Source organism: Magnolia sinica, chromosome 5 (genome assembly GCF_029962835.1).
Source record: "Magnolia sinica isolate HGM2019 chromosome 5, MsV1, whole genome shotgun sequence".
NCBI classification, from domain to species: domain Eukaryota; kingdom Viridiplantae; phylum Streptophyta; class Magnoliopsida; order Magnoliales; family Magnoliaceae; genus Magnolia; species Magnolia sinica.
The window spans coordinates 28,389,148-28,402,873 of NC_080577.1; the positions used below are offsets into that span (position 1 = coordinate 28,389,148).

The 13,726-nt window shown below is 39.3% G+C and overlaps 1 protein-coding gene across 1 annotated transcript; it reads right to left on the reverse strand.

The window, feature by feature from the left end:
* Positions 1-1,086: 1,086 nt before the first annotated feature.
* On the reverse strand, positions 1,087-10,003 carry LOC131245860 (uncharacterized protein At4g14342-like). The gene is made up of 3 exons (XM_058245595.1): positions 9,491-10,003; positions 9,004-9,127; positions 1,087-1,486 (listed from the first exon to the last, which is right to left on the reverse strand). The coding sequence occupies exons 1-3, from the start codon at positions 9,592-9,594 to the stop codon at positions 1,439-1,441; spliced, it is 276 nt and encodes a 91-aa protein (XP_058101578.1). The 5' UTR covers positions 9,595-10,003; the 3' UTR covers positions 1,087-1,438.
* Positions 10,004-13,726: the final 3,723 nt, after the last annotated feature.

Consider the following 13,726-nt stretch of genomic DNA (forward strand, 5'->3'; position numbering starts at 1 on the left):
GTTACAATATTGAGAAATCATCAGAGCTCTCACAGCACAAGTGCTCTTAGTTGGATCAAGACTCTGGGTGGTTCAATTGATTGATCTTACACTGACCAGATGATACCATTCCATACATTAGTGGCCCTTCTTTGGTATAGCCAGCCATTTTCCAGGCCATGGATGGGATTATTGAGACTCTCTGATAAAAATGACTCTTTAGAACCATAAGCAATCCATGACAGGCCCAATAATCAAATGTCTGGTTTACTTTTCCATAAATGATCTTGACCGTCTATTTTATAGGCAACTGATCGAAATGTTAAAAATTATCCTAACAGTATGATATTTTACATGGTAGCCCACTAAATGTGTGCTGGACCTAATCAGACAACCTGGATCAGTCGATTGGACTGAGAAAGTGGTCTAATGCAACTAGGAGCACTATAAATTATAGTGCTCTGAGAACACCCTATCACTTCTCTGCAATATTTTTAGAGAAATACTTCGATACTCTGGCAGAATGTGATGAATGATAGACAGGCAGTTAGAAGTTAACTGAGAAACTGCATAAGTGGTATGCAAGTAATTCAAAATAAACCATCAAAATTATAGGTGCTAGTTTAGAAGTATATGAATAAAATGTTACTCTTATATGGTTATCTAACTATTAGATTGCTAGACATTTGTTGGGTGGTGAAAAATAAAAAATATCCAATGAGTTCTTGGATTGGAGGTAAGATTGCTCGACCATCTAATTTCCAGAGTAACTTAGGGACAGTGGGTTTTACAATATAGTCAGTTTAATTTGAGTTCATATATGAATAAAATATACAAGTCGCACGTGTGAATGTGCCACAGGTGAGAATACTCATCTTCAACCACCCCACATGTGCCCAACCTTCAAGCATCCCACATGTGCAATATGTGCCAGTACCCATGAATACATATGCCACATGTGCCACCATGCATCTTCAAATAATCCATCTACACGTGCTGCATGTGCCAGTATTAATCTACAAGTACACTGCAGGTTCATGCATACCAATATTCCAATGTGTAGCAGAGCAACAGATGTTTGTTAGACGAGATGTTTAACAAACAGTAGACAGCACAACAAAATACTACATCTATACAACCCTGTTCAAACACCTTGGCTGCACATGTTTGAAATGTTTTATCCAAACTCTTTAAATGGGCCCATACTGATGCAGAGACCCAGGTTATGGAACATACAATTCCTCTCTTCCAATTAGTAGCAATTGATTTCAAGAAGACAGTAACCGAAGTTTCAGCTTTTCTTAGAAGAATCTGCTAACGTTCTTTGTATACTTACAGTTATGTCTCTGTCCACGGAAGCAGTGAGATAAAAAGAGTCCCAGACTACTAAATGTCACAAAAGATAACCGTCCATAACAAACCCAGAAGCTGAAATGCTTGAATTGAAGGTCTGGATGCCTCAATCATCTTCTCTCTCTGGAGGGAGACCACAAGGCAGCAGCATTTTCTGTGAGATAAAAATGTTTTAGTAGCATAGATCAGAGATCTCTGGAAAATTGAAATTTGCAAGTACTATGAGCTTTGGTTCTTAAGTGACAACTAGAAACAGCTGAAATATCAGCATATCAAGCATTTAAAAAAAAAAAAAAAAAAAATTCCTTTAATAAGAAGAGGAAAAACATCTATGCAAAATAAATTCCATTCTGTGCAGGCACAACAACAGTATTTGTATGACCGAGAACAAATCCAAGCAAAAGAAGGTGTAAGGTCTCGATATTCACAAAGGTAATGTATATGACGCTAGATCAAAAGAAGCAGCTTTTATTTGTTCGACCTGGGCTCATGTGGGGAGCACCTCTTAGTAACCTAATCTGTTGAACATGTGGGCCCCATCATGAGATGGACCATGCCAAAATATCGATAAAAAGATCATCACCATACAATGTAATTGGGTAAGAATAATCATGGTCCACATCTAATGGGGGCCAAAAGTATAGTTATAATCATCATTTAGGGAGATCTCCTGGGCATCTCATATTCATCTAGGGGTCTCCACGACAGACAATCCGGAACTCTAAACCCTGGAACCCCTAGCTACACATAGCTTGCAAACCTGGACTCAGACTACGACCATCACTGGGTTGGGTCGACTCGGGACTTGGCAGGTTGACCAAGCTGGTCTGATCCAATGACTCTGAGCATAATTACCTGCAGATGAACACACAATATAGAAAAGAATTTTTAATGGCTCACATTCAACTCAAAAAGTTGAAGGCCAGGATCACCACTAAGTGCTTTTGGGATGACAGTTTATTTATACAAGTATTGAGAATATGGATAGTTCAAATCATCAGACCATCTGAGAATGTGGCCTCAGTGAGGCAACACGTGCTGGGATCCTGAGTACCGTCTAAGGCAAACGAACTCCAACGTGACAGAGGAATAAAGAGGTTGGCTAGGGCCTAGGGATATCCTTGGCATGGGAGAGGAATAGAGAAAGAATGGGGAAATTTCTGTTAGACAGCTTCAAGCTTTCAGTTAACAGTGGTGAATCTATGCTATTCTGGGAAGATGAAGGGCGAGGGAACTGCCCTCTAGCAGTCAGGTTCCTGAGACTTTACAGATTGGTTCAAGAGAGGCATATTACTGCGAAGGAATGGGCGCAACCCACTGGGGAAAGGTTGTCATGGATCATCGTTGAAGGACGAAGAGCTGGAGGACTTCCAGGCCCTTTATGGGATGTTATCTGAAGTACGTCTATCAGACTATCACCCTTGACCACGAATGCAAGAATATGGAAATGGGACCCTACTGGGAAATTCCCAGCGAAATCATTCTTCTGCAGCTCCTCAAATGAAATTCAAATTGAGTTTGCTTCCTCATTATGAAAGTACCAACACATCATATAACAATATGCCAGAATGTTCTCTAGCAAACCTCATAGAGGAAAGTGGGAACTCAACGTGAGAGAGGAATAGTATGCTCAAACGCATGCACAAGGCAGCCCATCTAAATGCCACCTCATGTACTGTCATGGTACACGGATACAAGATCCAAGCCATTCATCAGGTTATATCCACTGTGAACATGCCTTGGTTAAAATATTTCAGGGCAGTCCACTTGTCAGGCTGGGCACAGTTTACAAAATAAATGGACGACTGGACAGAACTTGGCAAAGTTTTTCTACCAAATTGTGGCCCACATGAAAGTGGATCAGCCTTATTCTGGCCTATATCATCTAAATGGTCAGATCCATCTAATGGTTGGCATGGATATACAAGTGCATGTGCACCAACACATGATATAGGAGTATCATAACCTTTCTAGTTTCTGTCCTACTCCTTGGGAATATAGGCAACCTTCCATCCTTCCCAAAGGTTTTCTAGGAAAACATGCATCCTCACCAATTTAAAACATGTATGAAAGATCCAGACCATTCAAAATGCAGACCCAACTTGTAGCCCACATTGGAAAAGAAAAAGCAAGTTGCTGCATAATTGCATGTTTGTTTAAACTGCTCCATTGTTTACAAATAGGTACAGGCAGCTAATTTGTGGATTTGCATTATTTTATGATTTTGGATCTTAACAATGGGTCAAACCTTGTAAATGGATTGGATGTCACACAATCAAGCGGTAATTTATCACCCTTGGTCCATGTAGAAATTCACATGGAGCTTGTACATCTCTCAGAAACTGGAAAGTGACCTTACCATCATCCTTCCGTTCTACAAAATTTTTAACTCGTTTGAGTCTGAACAGATCAGGCAATACATAGAATCGGGTTTGGGAATTGGTTGACTTGGGCACGTCAGCCGAGTCAGATGCATCTTGACCCAGTCACCCAGTTGGCGATAGGGCTGAGTTGACTCACCCGAGTCGCGGGTCGGCCCGCTGGTTGGTGAACTATGATGTACAGTTTATTGGGCTGAACAGATATCAAACGTGATACATTTCCTCATTCCCAGATGCATCAACGAAATGAATGCAAGTTAGAAGCTTTATGACCCTATAAAGCAGTTCAAGATGAAACAAGAAGAGAAATACAACTTTAAGAGATTTCGTATGATGCAATGAACATGTTGGCCGAGAAGGTTTCATTTTAAATATCTAAGGGAAATAATCAGGAAGTAAAAAAGATATCAAATAGATGTAGAAAGCAATATTTCTAAGACTTGAAGGTTTGGGACACATCCAAGACGGCAAAGGCAAAGACCAAGCCCTTAACAACCAGCTCACTGCAAAGAAAAAAGAACACGAGGAAGAGAGAAGCTGCACAAAATGAAGCGACAAGGTGACAAATCCATTGAAAGTACACATATAATGTCTTTTTGATGATTCTTGTCCCCAATAAACAGTGTGCTCTTGAAAGAACTATTACAAAGAAAATGTTGACTTCCAAAGAGCATCTAGCTTCCTCTCAACAAAACTCTTCAACACGTTGACTTCCAAAGAGCATCTAGCTTCCTTTCAACAAAAGCCTTAAAAGTGCAAAGATTCACCACAATAAAAGAATTAATTGAGGGCCTATTTGGATTGCCAATTACATCAGTAATGTATTGTAAAAGTGCCACCATTATGATTTTACCATGATTGTTTAAGCACGCTATTCGGCAGTCAAATGCAGATGTACTAGGAGAGAGGCATTGTGATTTGTAATTATTACAATTTTACATTGCATTGCAGGAAATCTCCTATCCAAGCACACAAATTTTCTCTTTATTCAACGTTTTAGTAATGTAAAAGCACCATCATTACGATTTTACCACGATAAACCAAACACTGGAATTATCAGTCAAATTACCTGTTTTGAGGAGACGGGTATTGTAATTTGTAATAATTGCGCTTTACAGTACCTTACTGATGTGATTCGCAACCCAAATAGGCCCTTAGTGTTATTCAGGAGAGAAATGGGGCTATGGATTCAGCCCCTCACAATGCATGATTTGCTTTGACTTATTTTTGCACTGGTTTTAAAATACTTCAAATCCTATCGAGAATGATTCACGATTTAAGTTTATTCTCTATTGGACAAATAGTACCAGTGTTCGAAATATCGGTATCGCACAATGTATCGCACCCTTGGGATACAGATACGTATCAGTTATCGCACGGGATATATCATTTGTATCGCATAGTTTATTGTACTTTTTGGGAAACATGAGGAAACATTGGGAAAATGGTTGAATTTTTTAATGAAACTTTGGGGATTGTTAAAAAGGCCTTTAATACACACTTTTAAATCATAAAGTTTCAAAAAAAAAGTGTACATAATAGATTTCCTTTGTAGAGGATCCTAAGCTATGCGCTGTCCGATTGAACTAAGATAACTATATTCAGTATCAACCCCGTCCATCCGTTTTACCATATCATTTTAGGACATTATCCAAAAAATAAAACAGATCCAATAATTAGGTAGACCATACCATAGGAAATAATGGTAATTGACCATTGGTGGACCACAAAAGTTTTGGATCAAGCTAATAATAGTTTTTTCTCTTCATTCAAACCATAAAATTATCTGGTAAAATGGATGGACGGAGTGGATAAAATACATGAATTATAGTGGGCCCACAAAGTTTACAAAGTACACTGCTCACAAGGGGATCCATTCATGTGAGACTCGACCTGAGTTCGCATGTGTGCATGTGTGTGTGAGTATGCATCTCGTTCATTTTGGTCCTGCGGTCCTACCAGTCAAATTCCTACAACCCGCATAGCACTTGAGAACAAAAATAAGCAGGATCCAAGACTAAAGTGGGCTGCACTAAAGGAAAAGATGGGTAGGAAAATTCCTACAGTTGAAACCTCCCTGGGTCGACAGTGATGTTAACATGCCATCCATACCGTTCATAAAGTTATTCCTACACGGATGAATTGAAAATACAAATATTAGTATGGATGTTCAATCCTCACTTTTTTGGCACATTTGAGTATTAGATCCTAATCATTTTTTACGCCATGTTCTAAAATGATCTCACAAAACGGATGGACGGAGTGGATTCCTCACAAACATCATAGTAGGCCCCACTAAGGTTTCAAGCGCAGGAACTTCCTGCGGAAGGCTTTGGCAGGAAATCCGTATACGGACGAAATCGGATTGCATAATGAGTTACTCAGTACCCTTTTATCGTGCTGAGTAAACTCAGTTGGGGCTACTGTGAATGTGTGTGAGTTATCCACGCCGTCCATCTGTTTTTCCAGCTCATTTTAGTGGTTGATCTGAAAATTGAAGAATGCCCCAAAGCTTAAGTGTGCCACACCACAAGAAACAGTGGGAATAATGACTTCCACCGTTGAAACCTTGATAGGGCCCATAGTGATGTTTATTTGTCATCCAACGTGTTCATAAGATCACACAGACATGAATAAAGGGAAAACACAAATAACAGATTGATCCAAAACTTCTGTGGGCCCCAAGAAATTTTCTATGGTAGAATTTCAATTCACATTCTTTCCCATGGTGAGGTTCGCTTGAGTTTTGGATATACTTCGTTTTTGGGCTATAGCCTCAAATTATCTCCTAAAATGGATGGACGGAGTGGATAACATATTTAAATCATGGTGGACCCCACAGAGTTTACTCAGTACGCTAAGCGTGCGGAGTTACTCAGTACGCAATCCGCGTCCGGCGCTGACGCTCCTCGAGCTCAAGTTGTACCAACATTTCAAAGTTACATGCCCCACAATAATGTATTTATTATATCTACACCGTTCATGCATTTGGAGAGATCATTTTAGATCATGAACCCAAAAATGAGTCATATCCAAAGCTCAAGTGGGCCACACCACAAACAGCAGTGGGGGACTGATTCTCACCATTAATACATTCGTAGGGCCCACATAATGTTTATTTTCCATCCAATCTGTTAATTAGGTCACACAGACCTGTATTAAGAGGAAAAATAAATATCATATTGATCCAAAACTTCTGTGACCCCTAAAAGGGTTTCAATGGTAGACGTTCAATCCACTACTACTGTTTGCAGTGTGGTTTAGTTGATCTTTGGATCTGTTTTATTTTTCAGCTAAAGCCTTACGAAGAGCTCGCCAAATGGACGAACGGTCTAGATATAACACATACCTCGTGATGGGACCCACAGAACTTGGTGATGTCCACACAGTGGTGGTGTGCGGTACCCGATTTCCATAAAGCAGGCCGAAACGACCTTTATTTTTACACAGAGAGGGTTCCGGCTTCCGGAACCGTAAACTTTCTCCCAAATCGCATTGTATCGGCGAGGATGTCTTCGGATTTCTCTCCAAAATCGGAGATTTTTTTTTGCAGTAACCTAGGAACGATGCTTCAATTCGAATGGCCCACCAAATGGAAGCTTCCGATCATGGCGATCTCTTCTACAGGTACCGAAATCCACCTTCTAATTTTTTTTTTCGATTTTTTCGGATGATGACGTCGATGTCCGACAATAATGGAGAGGAAATCGCGCGATATCGTCAAAATATCGTGCGATATCGACGATATATCGGCCGATATCTGGAATTTGGGGTTTTTTGGTATCTTCCGGGGGTTATCGCGAGTGTATCGTCTCGCAGGGGTACGATAACGATGATATTGGCCGATATATCGGCCGATAGTATCGATATTTCGAACACTGAATAGTACTACATGAATCCTCGAATTCATTTCAAAATGAAAACGCATGGAGTTGCAAGTTTCTTATGGATTTGAATTCGGTTTAATTGTATAAATGGAAAGGAGATAAAATGGATTTTCGACTAACATACCAACATCATCTTCATTCTAATGTCTCTGCATAGTTCCTTCTTCTTCTTCTTTTTTTCAGAAAACAAAATTGGTTTCTCTACATAGGTTTTTACCATAGTATATGCCACGAAATACTATAAAATTGACCAAGGTTCGGTGAGGAATTTCCATAAGAAGGTGATGCAGGACAATTAACCACTTGCTCTAAAAGCTCGAACTGATAAAGGATGGCGAGTTAATCCCTTTATCTCATAGCTCGGGCCTCGCCCATCCCGAGTGTGCCCCTGCATCCCACAGGCAACCCCACTCGAGTCCAGTGTGAAAATGCCCATGCATTAATCACTCCCAGTGAGGAGTCTCAAACACGAGAACTCCCGCTCTGATACCACTTTGATGCAAGACAATTAACCACTTGCTCTAAAAGTTCGAACTGATTGAGCATGGCGAATTAATCTATTTATCTCATAGCCTATGTCCTACATCACATGGGTACCGCCTCACATGAGCCACCCGCCTCACATGGGCCACCCACCCCGAGTGTGCCCCTGCATCCAACAGGCAACCCCGCTCGAGCCCGGTGTGAAAATGCCCCGGCATTAGAAGGTTCATTCTCCATAGCTTAATTTCATGTTTTATATTGTGTGGATCTAGTTGATTTTCTAAAATATGGAAAGTTACTACGAATAAAAATCCAATTTTACTAAATTGATTTTCTAATTCAATTTTCAAAGAATTGGTTTCAAGTCAATACAAGTGTTCCTTACAAGGATAAAATGGGACACATGAATATCCGCAAAAGAGGCCGCAACAAGTTACGCTGCAAGTATCAACTAAATGATAATCTAAGTGAGCAAAATGGAGATGTATGCATCACGAAGGACACATTTAAGTTCGTGACGCATTTAAGGCAATGTATCATCCAATGAATGCGCTATGCAGCCAACAAGTTATTCCTCAAGCTAAGGTCATCAATCATCCAAACTCATTAAATAAATAAATTTTTTTTAAAAACCGCTGGCAGATTAGGAATGGAAAGGAATCCTTTTGTCCCTCTTTATGCATTGGGCAGTCTCCATCCCTCATTGTCTTGGTGGAGTCGCATGTAGGGAGAAAAGTGGTCCATATTAATGGCTCCTGTATCTCCTTGCTTTATTTTTATTCTTTCTTTCTTTCTTCTTTTTTTGAATAAAAGGTTGGCATTTTAAAAACAAAATGAAAATGGAAAAAACCCTGTAAAGAACATTAAGCATTCTTAGACTGATAAAATAATGCAAGAAACTTCAATTTGTTAAAGCATACCTGCATAAAATTGTAGCACTCTCTTCCGATAGATTCATTTTCAGCAATGGCAAAATACGCCAAAATGGGGTAATGACCAATATAGGATGCGTAGCTGTCGCGCTGGATGTTCACCGCCCACTCACTACACATCTAAAAAGAAGATAAGAAATACATAGTTCCACAACATGGCCCTTTGATTTAGGCAGTGTTTGGACGACTATTGAATTGAATTTGAAATGACTGAATTGTAATTACCTTCCTGAGTATAAAACAATGAGGTAGCATTGTCCAAAGTGCAATTATGTTGCATAAAAGTTGGACCTTGGAGAGAAGTAACTGCAATATGAAGGCTAGTTCCTTGTCATAAATACCTCGAAAGGTCATCACAATTGGTTATTTCCTTTTACTAAAATGAGCCCTTAACAAAAAATTAAAAAAATCAGTAGAGCCCCAACAAACAAGAGGAGAGGAAAAAAAAAAGGTTTGTAAGGGTTCGAGGATTTGCAATCTATTCAAGTCCGCATGCCCAGTTCTGACATATTTAGCTTGGAGATGCTCAAGTTGTGAATTAATGTTAAACCTGTCACTCGCCTGCCCCAAAAACAGCATCGATGTTACAAAATCAAAGAGGAAAGAACAAAAAAATGAAAAGAAATGGAAAATTCGCTAAAGGAAACAATATAGAGTTAAATAAGAATAGATGGTTATGTTCTAGCATTTGATACCATTACCAATCTAGCATTAGATTGGTAATATTATATTATTACCAATCAAGGACACAAAAGTAATAAATTAAGGCCCTGTTTGGTAGGTGCCTAAAAATCAGTTCATCGCATTTTTGTTAACCATGATTACATATTAGCGATCTTGCTCCCTAAGACATAATTACCGTTAAGTAAAATGATGTGAACTCATTATGTATTAGAGATCAAGTTCATAATAACTGACAACGAATTACGTATTAGAGATCAAAATCTCTAATACATGATAATTGTGAACTAAAATGAGATGAACTCATTTTTTGGCATCTACGAAACAGGGCCTAATAATTCGTGAAAAGAAAAGAAAAACATGTTCATAACCTGTTGAAAGGGAGATTAAGGGGTCATTTGGATGCTTGTAAGTTCCATAAGTGGGAAGTGACTTGCCTATAACTCACGGGGGGTGTTTGGGTGTGAAATTTCACTTGTAAGTGAGTTACAACCTATAATAATTGTTAACTGACAACTAATTATGTATTAGAGATCAAAATCTCTAATACATAATAATTTTAACTAAAATGAGATGAACTCATTTTTTGGCATCTACCAAACAGAGCCTAGGAATTTGTGAAAAGAAAAGAAAAACATGTTCATGACCCATTGAAGGAGAGATTAAGGGATCGTTTGGATGCCTCTTAAGTTCCGTACGTGGGAGTGACTTACCTATAACTCACTTACAGGTGGTGTTTGGGTGTGAAATTTCTCCTGTGAGTGAGTTACAACTTGTAAGTCACTTACAGGCAAGGTGTTCCGTATCAGTAACAGTGGCTGTAACAGTCACCACTGTTACCGATACGGAGAATTGGTATAACGGCCAATACGGGGGAGGGCATAACAGCCAATACGCCTCCGTATTATTTGATTTGATTTTTATTTTTTTGCTAAAAAAATTTTGGAAAAATATGTAGAAAATCCAAAATAATGTAAATGTTCCAAATATACATTCATTTTTAGTTTTGAATTTGTTTATAGTAGTGTAACGGTATACTCCTTGTTGGGAGTGTTGTATCGAGTTGTCTAATGAATTTATGAACCAGACAACCTGGGATTGACTATGAACATTCTATATTTAATTTTCTAATTATATAATATCAATGATAAATTTATTAGAATAAATGTAATACCAAAACATCTCACATTTGCACATTTTATATTACATACCTCGTGAGTCGCGACTCATATACATTTCATTTCAACATATAGACTCCAAAGACTTTTGTATCCTATTATGTAATTTCTCTATCTAACAATTTGATATCATTTCTCCCAATAAATCTTAAGAAAAAAGTGAAATTAAATTGGAATGTACAGCGTTGTTGATTTGAGGCTGAATTACCGGACCACTCAATGCCCGAAATTAGGATTGTGACTTAGCAATTTGATTAATGGTTAAAAATAAGTATCTGCAAAATTAATGGTTAAAATCGTTCAAACAATTTGATTTTGGGATTGTGACTTAGCAACAACGGTCCTATATTTTAATTATCAAAGGAACGAGCATCGCAATTGGCAATGGTGAGTGTACACGCTTTTGGGAAGACATCTGGGAAGAGATCGAAGCTCTTCGTGATAGTTTCCCACGCATTTACCGCTTGGCCCAGAATCAGTCCATCTTAGTGAAACAATGTTATATGGTTACAAGAGGAGTAGTGGTTTGGAATCCGGAATGTAGAAGACATCTTCGGGACCGAGAGATGGAAGAATATGTATCGCTACTTAATCGATTACAAGGCAGCAAACTGGATCTCTCTTCCGTAGATTCTGTAGTTTGGCAGTTTGACAAATCAGGATTATTTTTGGTCAAATCCTTTGACAGTCACGTTGCAAAAAACTCCCCCTCTATCGAAGAAGAATCGACTCATCACATCTGGAAATACCACGTCCCTCCAAAGATAGCTTCCTTCGGTTGGTTGGTTTGCAAGAAAAAGGTCTTGACAGTGGACAATCTGAGGAAAAGGGGCATGTACATTACTAATAACACCCTTTGTTGTATGGAAAATGAAGAAACTGTGGACCATCTTTTCATCCACTGCCCCTTCACTTATCAGATTTGGACTGATATTCCTCTTCTCTTTAACATCCAATGGTCTTTTCCACAATCTGTTAGAGGACTGCAGCAGGCTTGGCATGGCATAAGTTTTGGAAATTATAGGTCAAAGCTGTGGAAAATTTCTCTTTTGGCTGTCTGGTGGGCTGTGTGGGAAGAAAGTAATGGGAGGGTTTTCAATAACATGTCAAAATCTACACAAAGTACTGTCAATAGGGTGATCTATTTTATAGTTGAGTGGGCTTATGCTGTTGATAATCTAAAGGATTGTAATTTTCTTTTTCTTGGGGAGTAGCGGAGGGGCTATCTCAGCCCTTCAGCCCTCCTTTGTTTTGTTTTTGCTCTCTTTTTATATAAAAATATCTGTTACCTATCAAAATTAGAAGAAGATGCATGCCTCATATGAATTGGGTGGGACTTTGATTGCATAGCGTAGCACACCACACATCACCAACCTCAATGGTGTGTAAACGTGACAAAGTTTTATATCCAGGCTTATCTTTGGTGTGGTCCGCTTGAGCTTTGGATTTGCCTCGTATCTAGGCTTATGCATTAAAAAAATGTAGAAAAATGGATGTACGGTGTAGATATAACACATACATCATGGTGGGGCCCATATAACTTTGCCACGTCAACACACCGGTAAGGTTGGTCGTATGTGCTGCACTACTTAATCTGATTGGTCGTGTGCGCTGCACTATTTGAACGTAGGGCCCATGCCAATGTATGTGTTGTATATCCATGCCGTCCATCTGTTTTGCTAAATAATTTTAGGGCATTATCCTAAAAATGAGCCAAATCCCAATCTCATGTGGACCACACAGTAGTGTTGAATTCCCACCATTAAAAACTTCTTGGTACTAAATGTTTTGGATCAAGTTGCCATTAGTGTTTTCCCTTCATCTAGGTTTGTGTGAGTTTATGAACAGGTTGGATGGCAAATAAACATTACAGTGGGCCCTAGGAACCCATTAAAGGTGGGCATTCAATCTGTACTGTGTGGTCCACTTGAGAGTTGAGATTTGGATTTGCTTCATTTTAGGGACCGTACACTAAATGAGCAAGAAAAACCAATGGGTGACATGGATATACAACATACATCAAGGTGGGCCCACGAAATAGTGTGCATGCACGGACAAAACCATACACCACTGGAGTATTAAAAAAAAAAACCCTTAAACGTAGCTATGGATTAACCACTTTTCACTTTCAATTAAAGAGGGGAGAGAGAGGGAAAATGAAAAGAGAAGAGGGAGGGAGGGCGGAAGAGAGAGAGAGAGTAGCAGCAGCAACAGCAGCAGCAGCTGCAGATGCAGTCGCAACTGTTGCAGGCTCGTAGTAGAAGAAGAAGATGATGAGAGAATGAGAGAGAGTTGTGGCCACCACAGTAACCGCTGCAGCCTTGTAAAAGAAGAAGAAGACGACGAGACAGAGAGGGTTCAAACGTAGAAGAAGAAGAAAACAAAAAAGGTAAGTCAATTTATTTTTTTTTCCTGAAATTGCTGTTACAGGGTAACGGCCATTATGCCCTGTAATGGCCGTTACACTTCGAAATTTCAGCCATGCCCCGTTTCAACCCTGTATCGCGTAATGGTCAACGCCGTTATTGATACGAAACGGCCGATACACCCATATCGTAACCGATTTAGTACACCTTGCTTACATGCAAATCCTACAGAGAATTTACATTGGAGAGTGGTGGCATTTCACTTACCTGTGAGTTTTAGGCAAACGGTCAAAATTTTTAAATTTAATGGATGATGGGGGATCCCCCCCCCCCCCCCTCAAGTACATTCATCCATGGCTTCCTAATTCCCCTTTTTTTTGTTTTCTTTTATGTCATTAGCACCAAGAATGGGGGGAGCACAAACGGAATGGACATAATAAGGATTCTGCAATCGCAAGTAATGGGTCCACCATGGTCGGGATCAAT

What these genes read in the sequence shown, in the direction of transcription:
- LOC131245860 (XM_058245595.1), bottom strand. Translation starts at nt 9,594, where the DNA reads ATGCTGTTTTTGGGGCAGGCGAGTGACAGGTTTAACATTAATTCACAA. An exon ending in CATGCGGACTTGAATAGATT is followed by an intron (nt 9,128 to 9,490) that starts GCAAATCCTCGA and finishes TTAGATGTGTAG; the next exon opens with TGAGTGGGCGGTGAACATCC. An exon ending in AGTGCTACAATTTTATGCAG is followed by an intron (nt 1,487 to 9,003) that starts GTATGCTTTAAC and finishes TTTATCTCACAG; the next exon opens with AAAATGCTGCTGCCTTGTGG.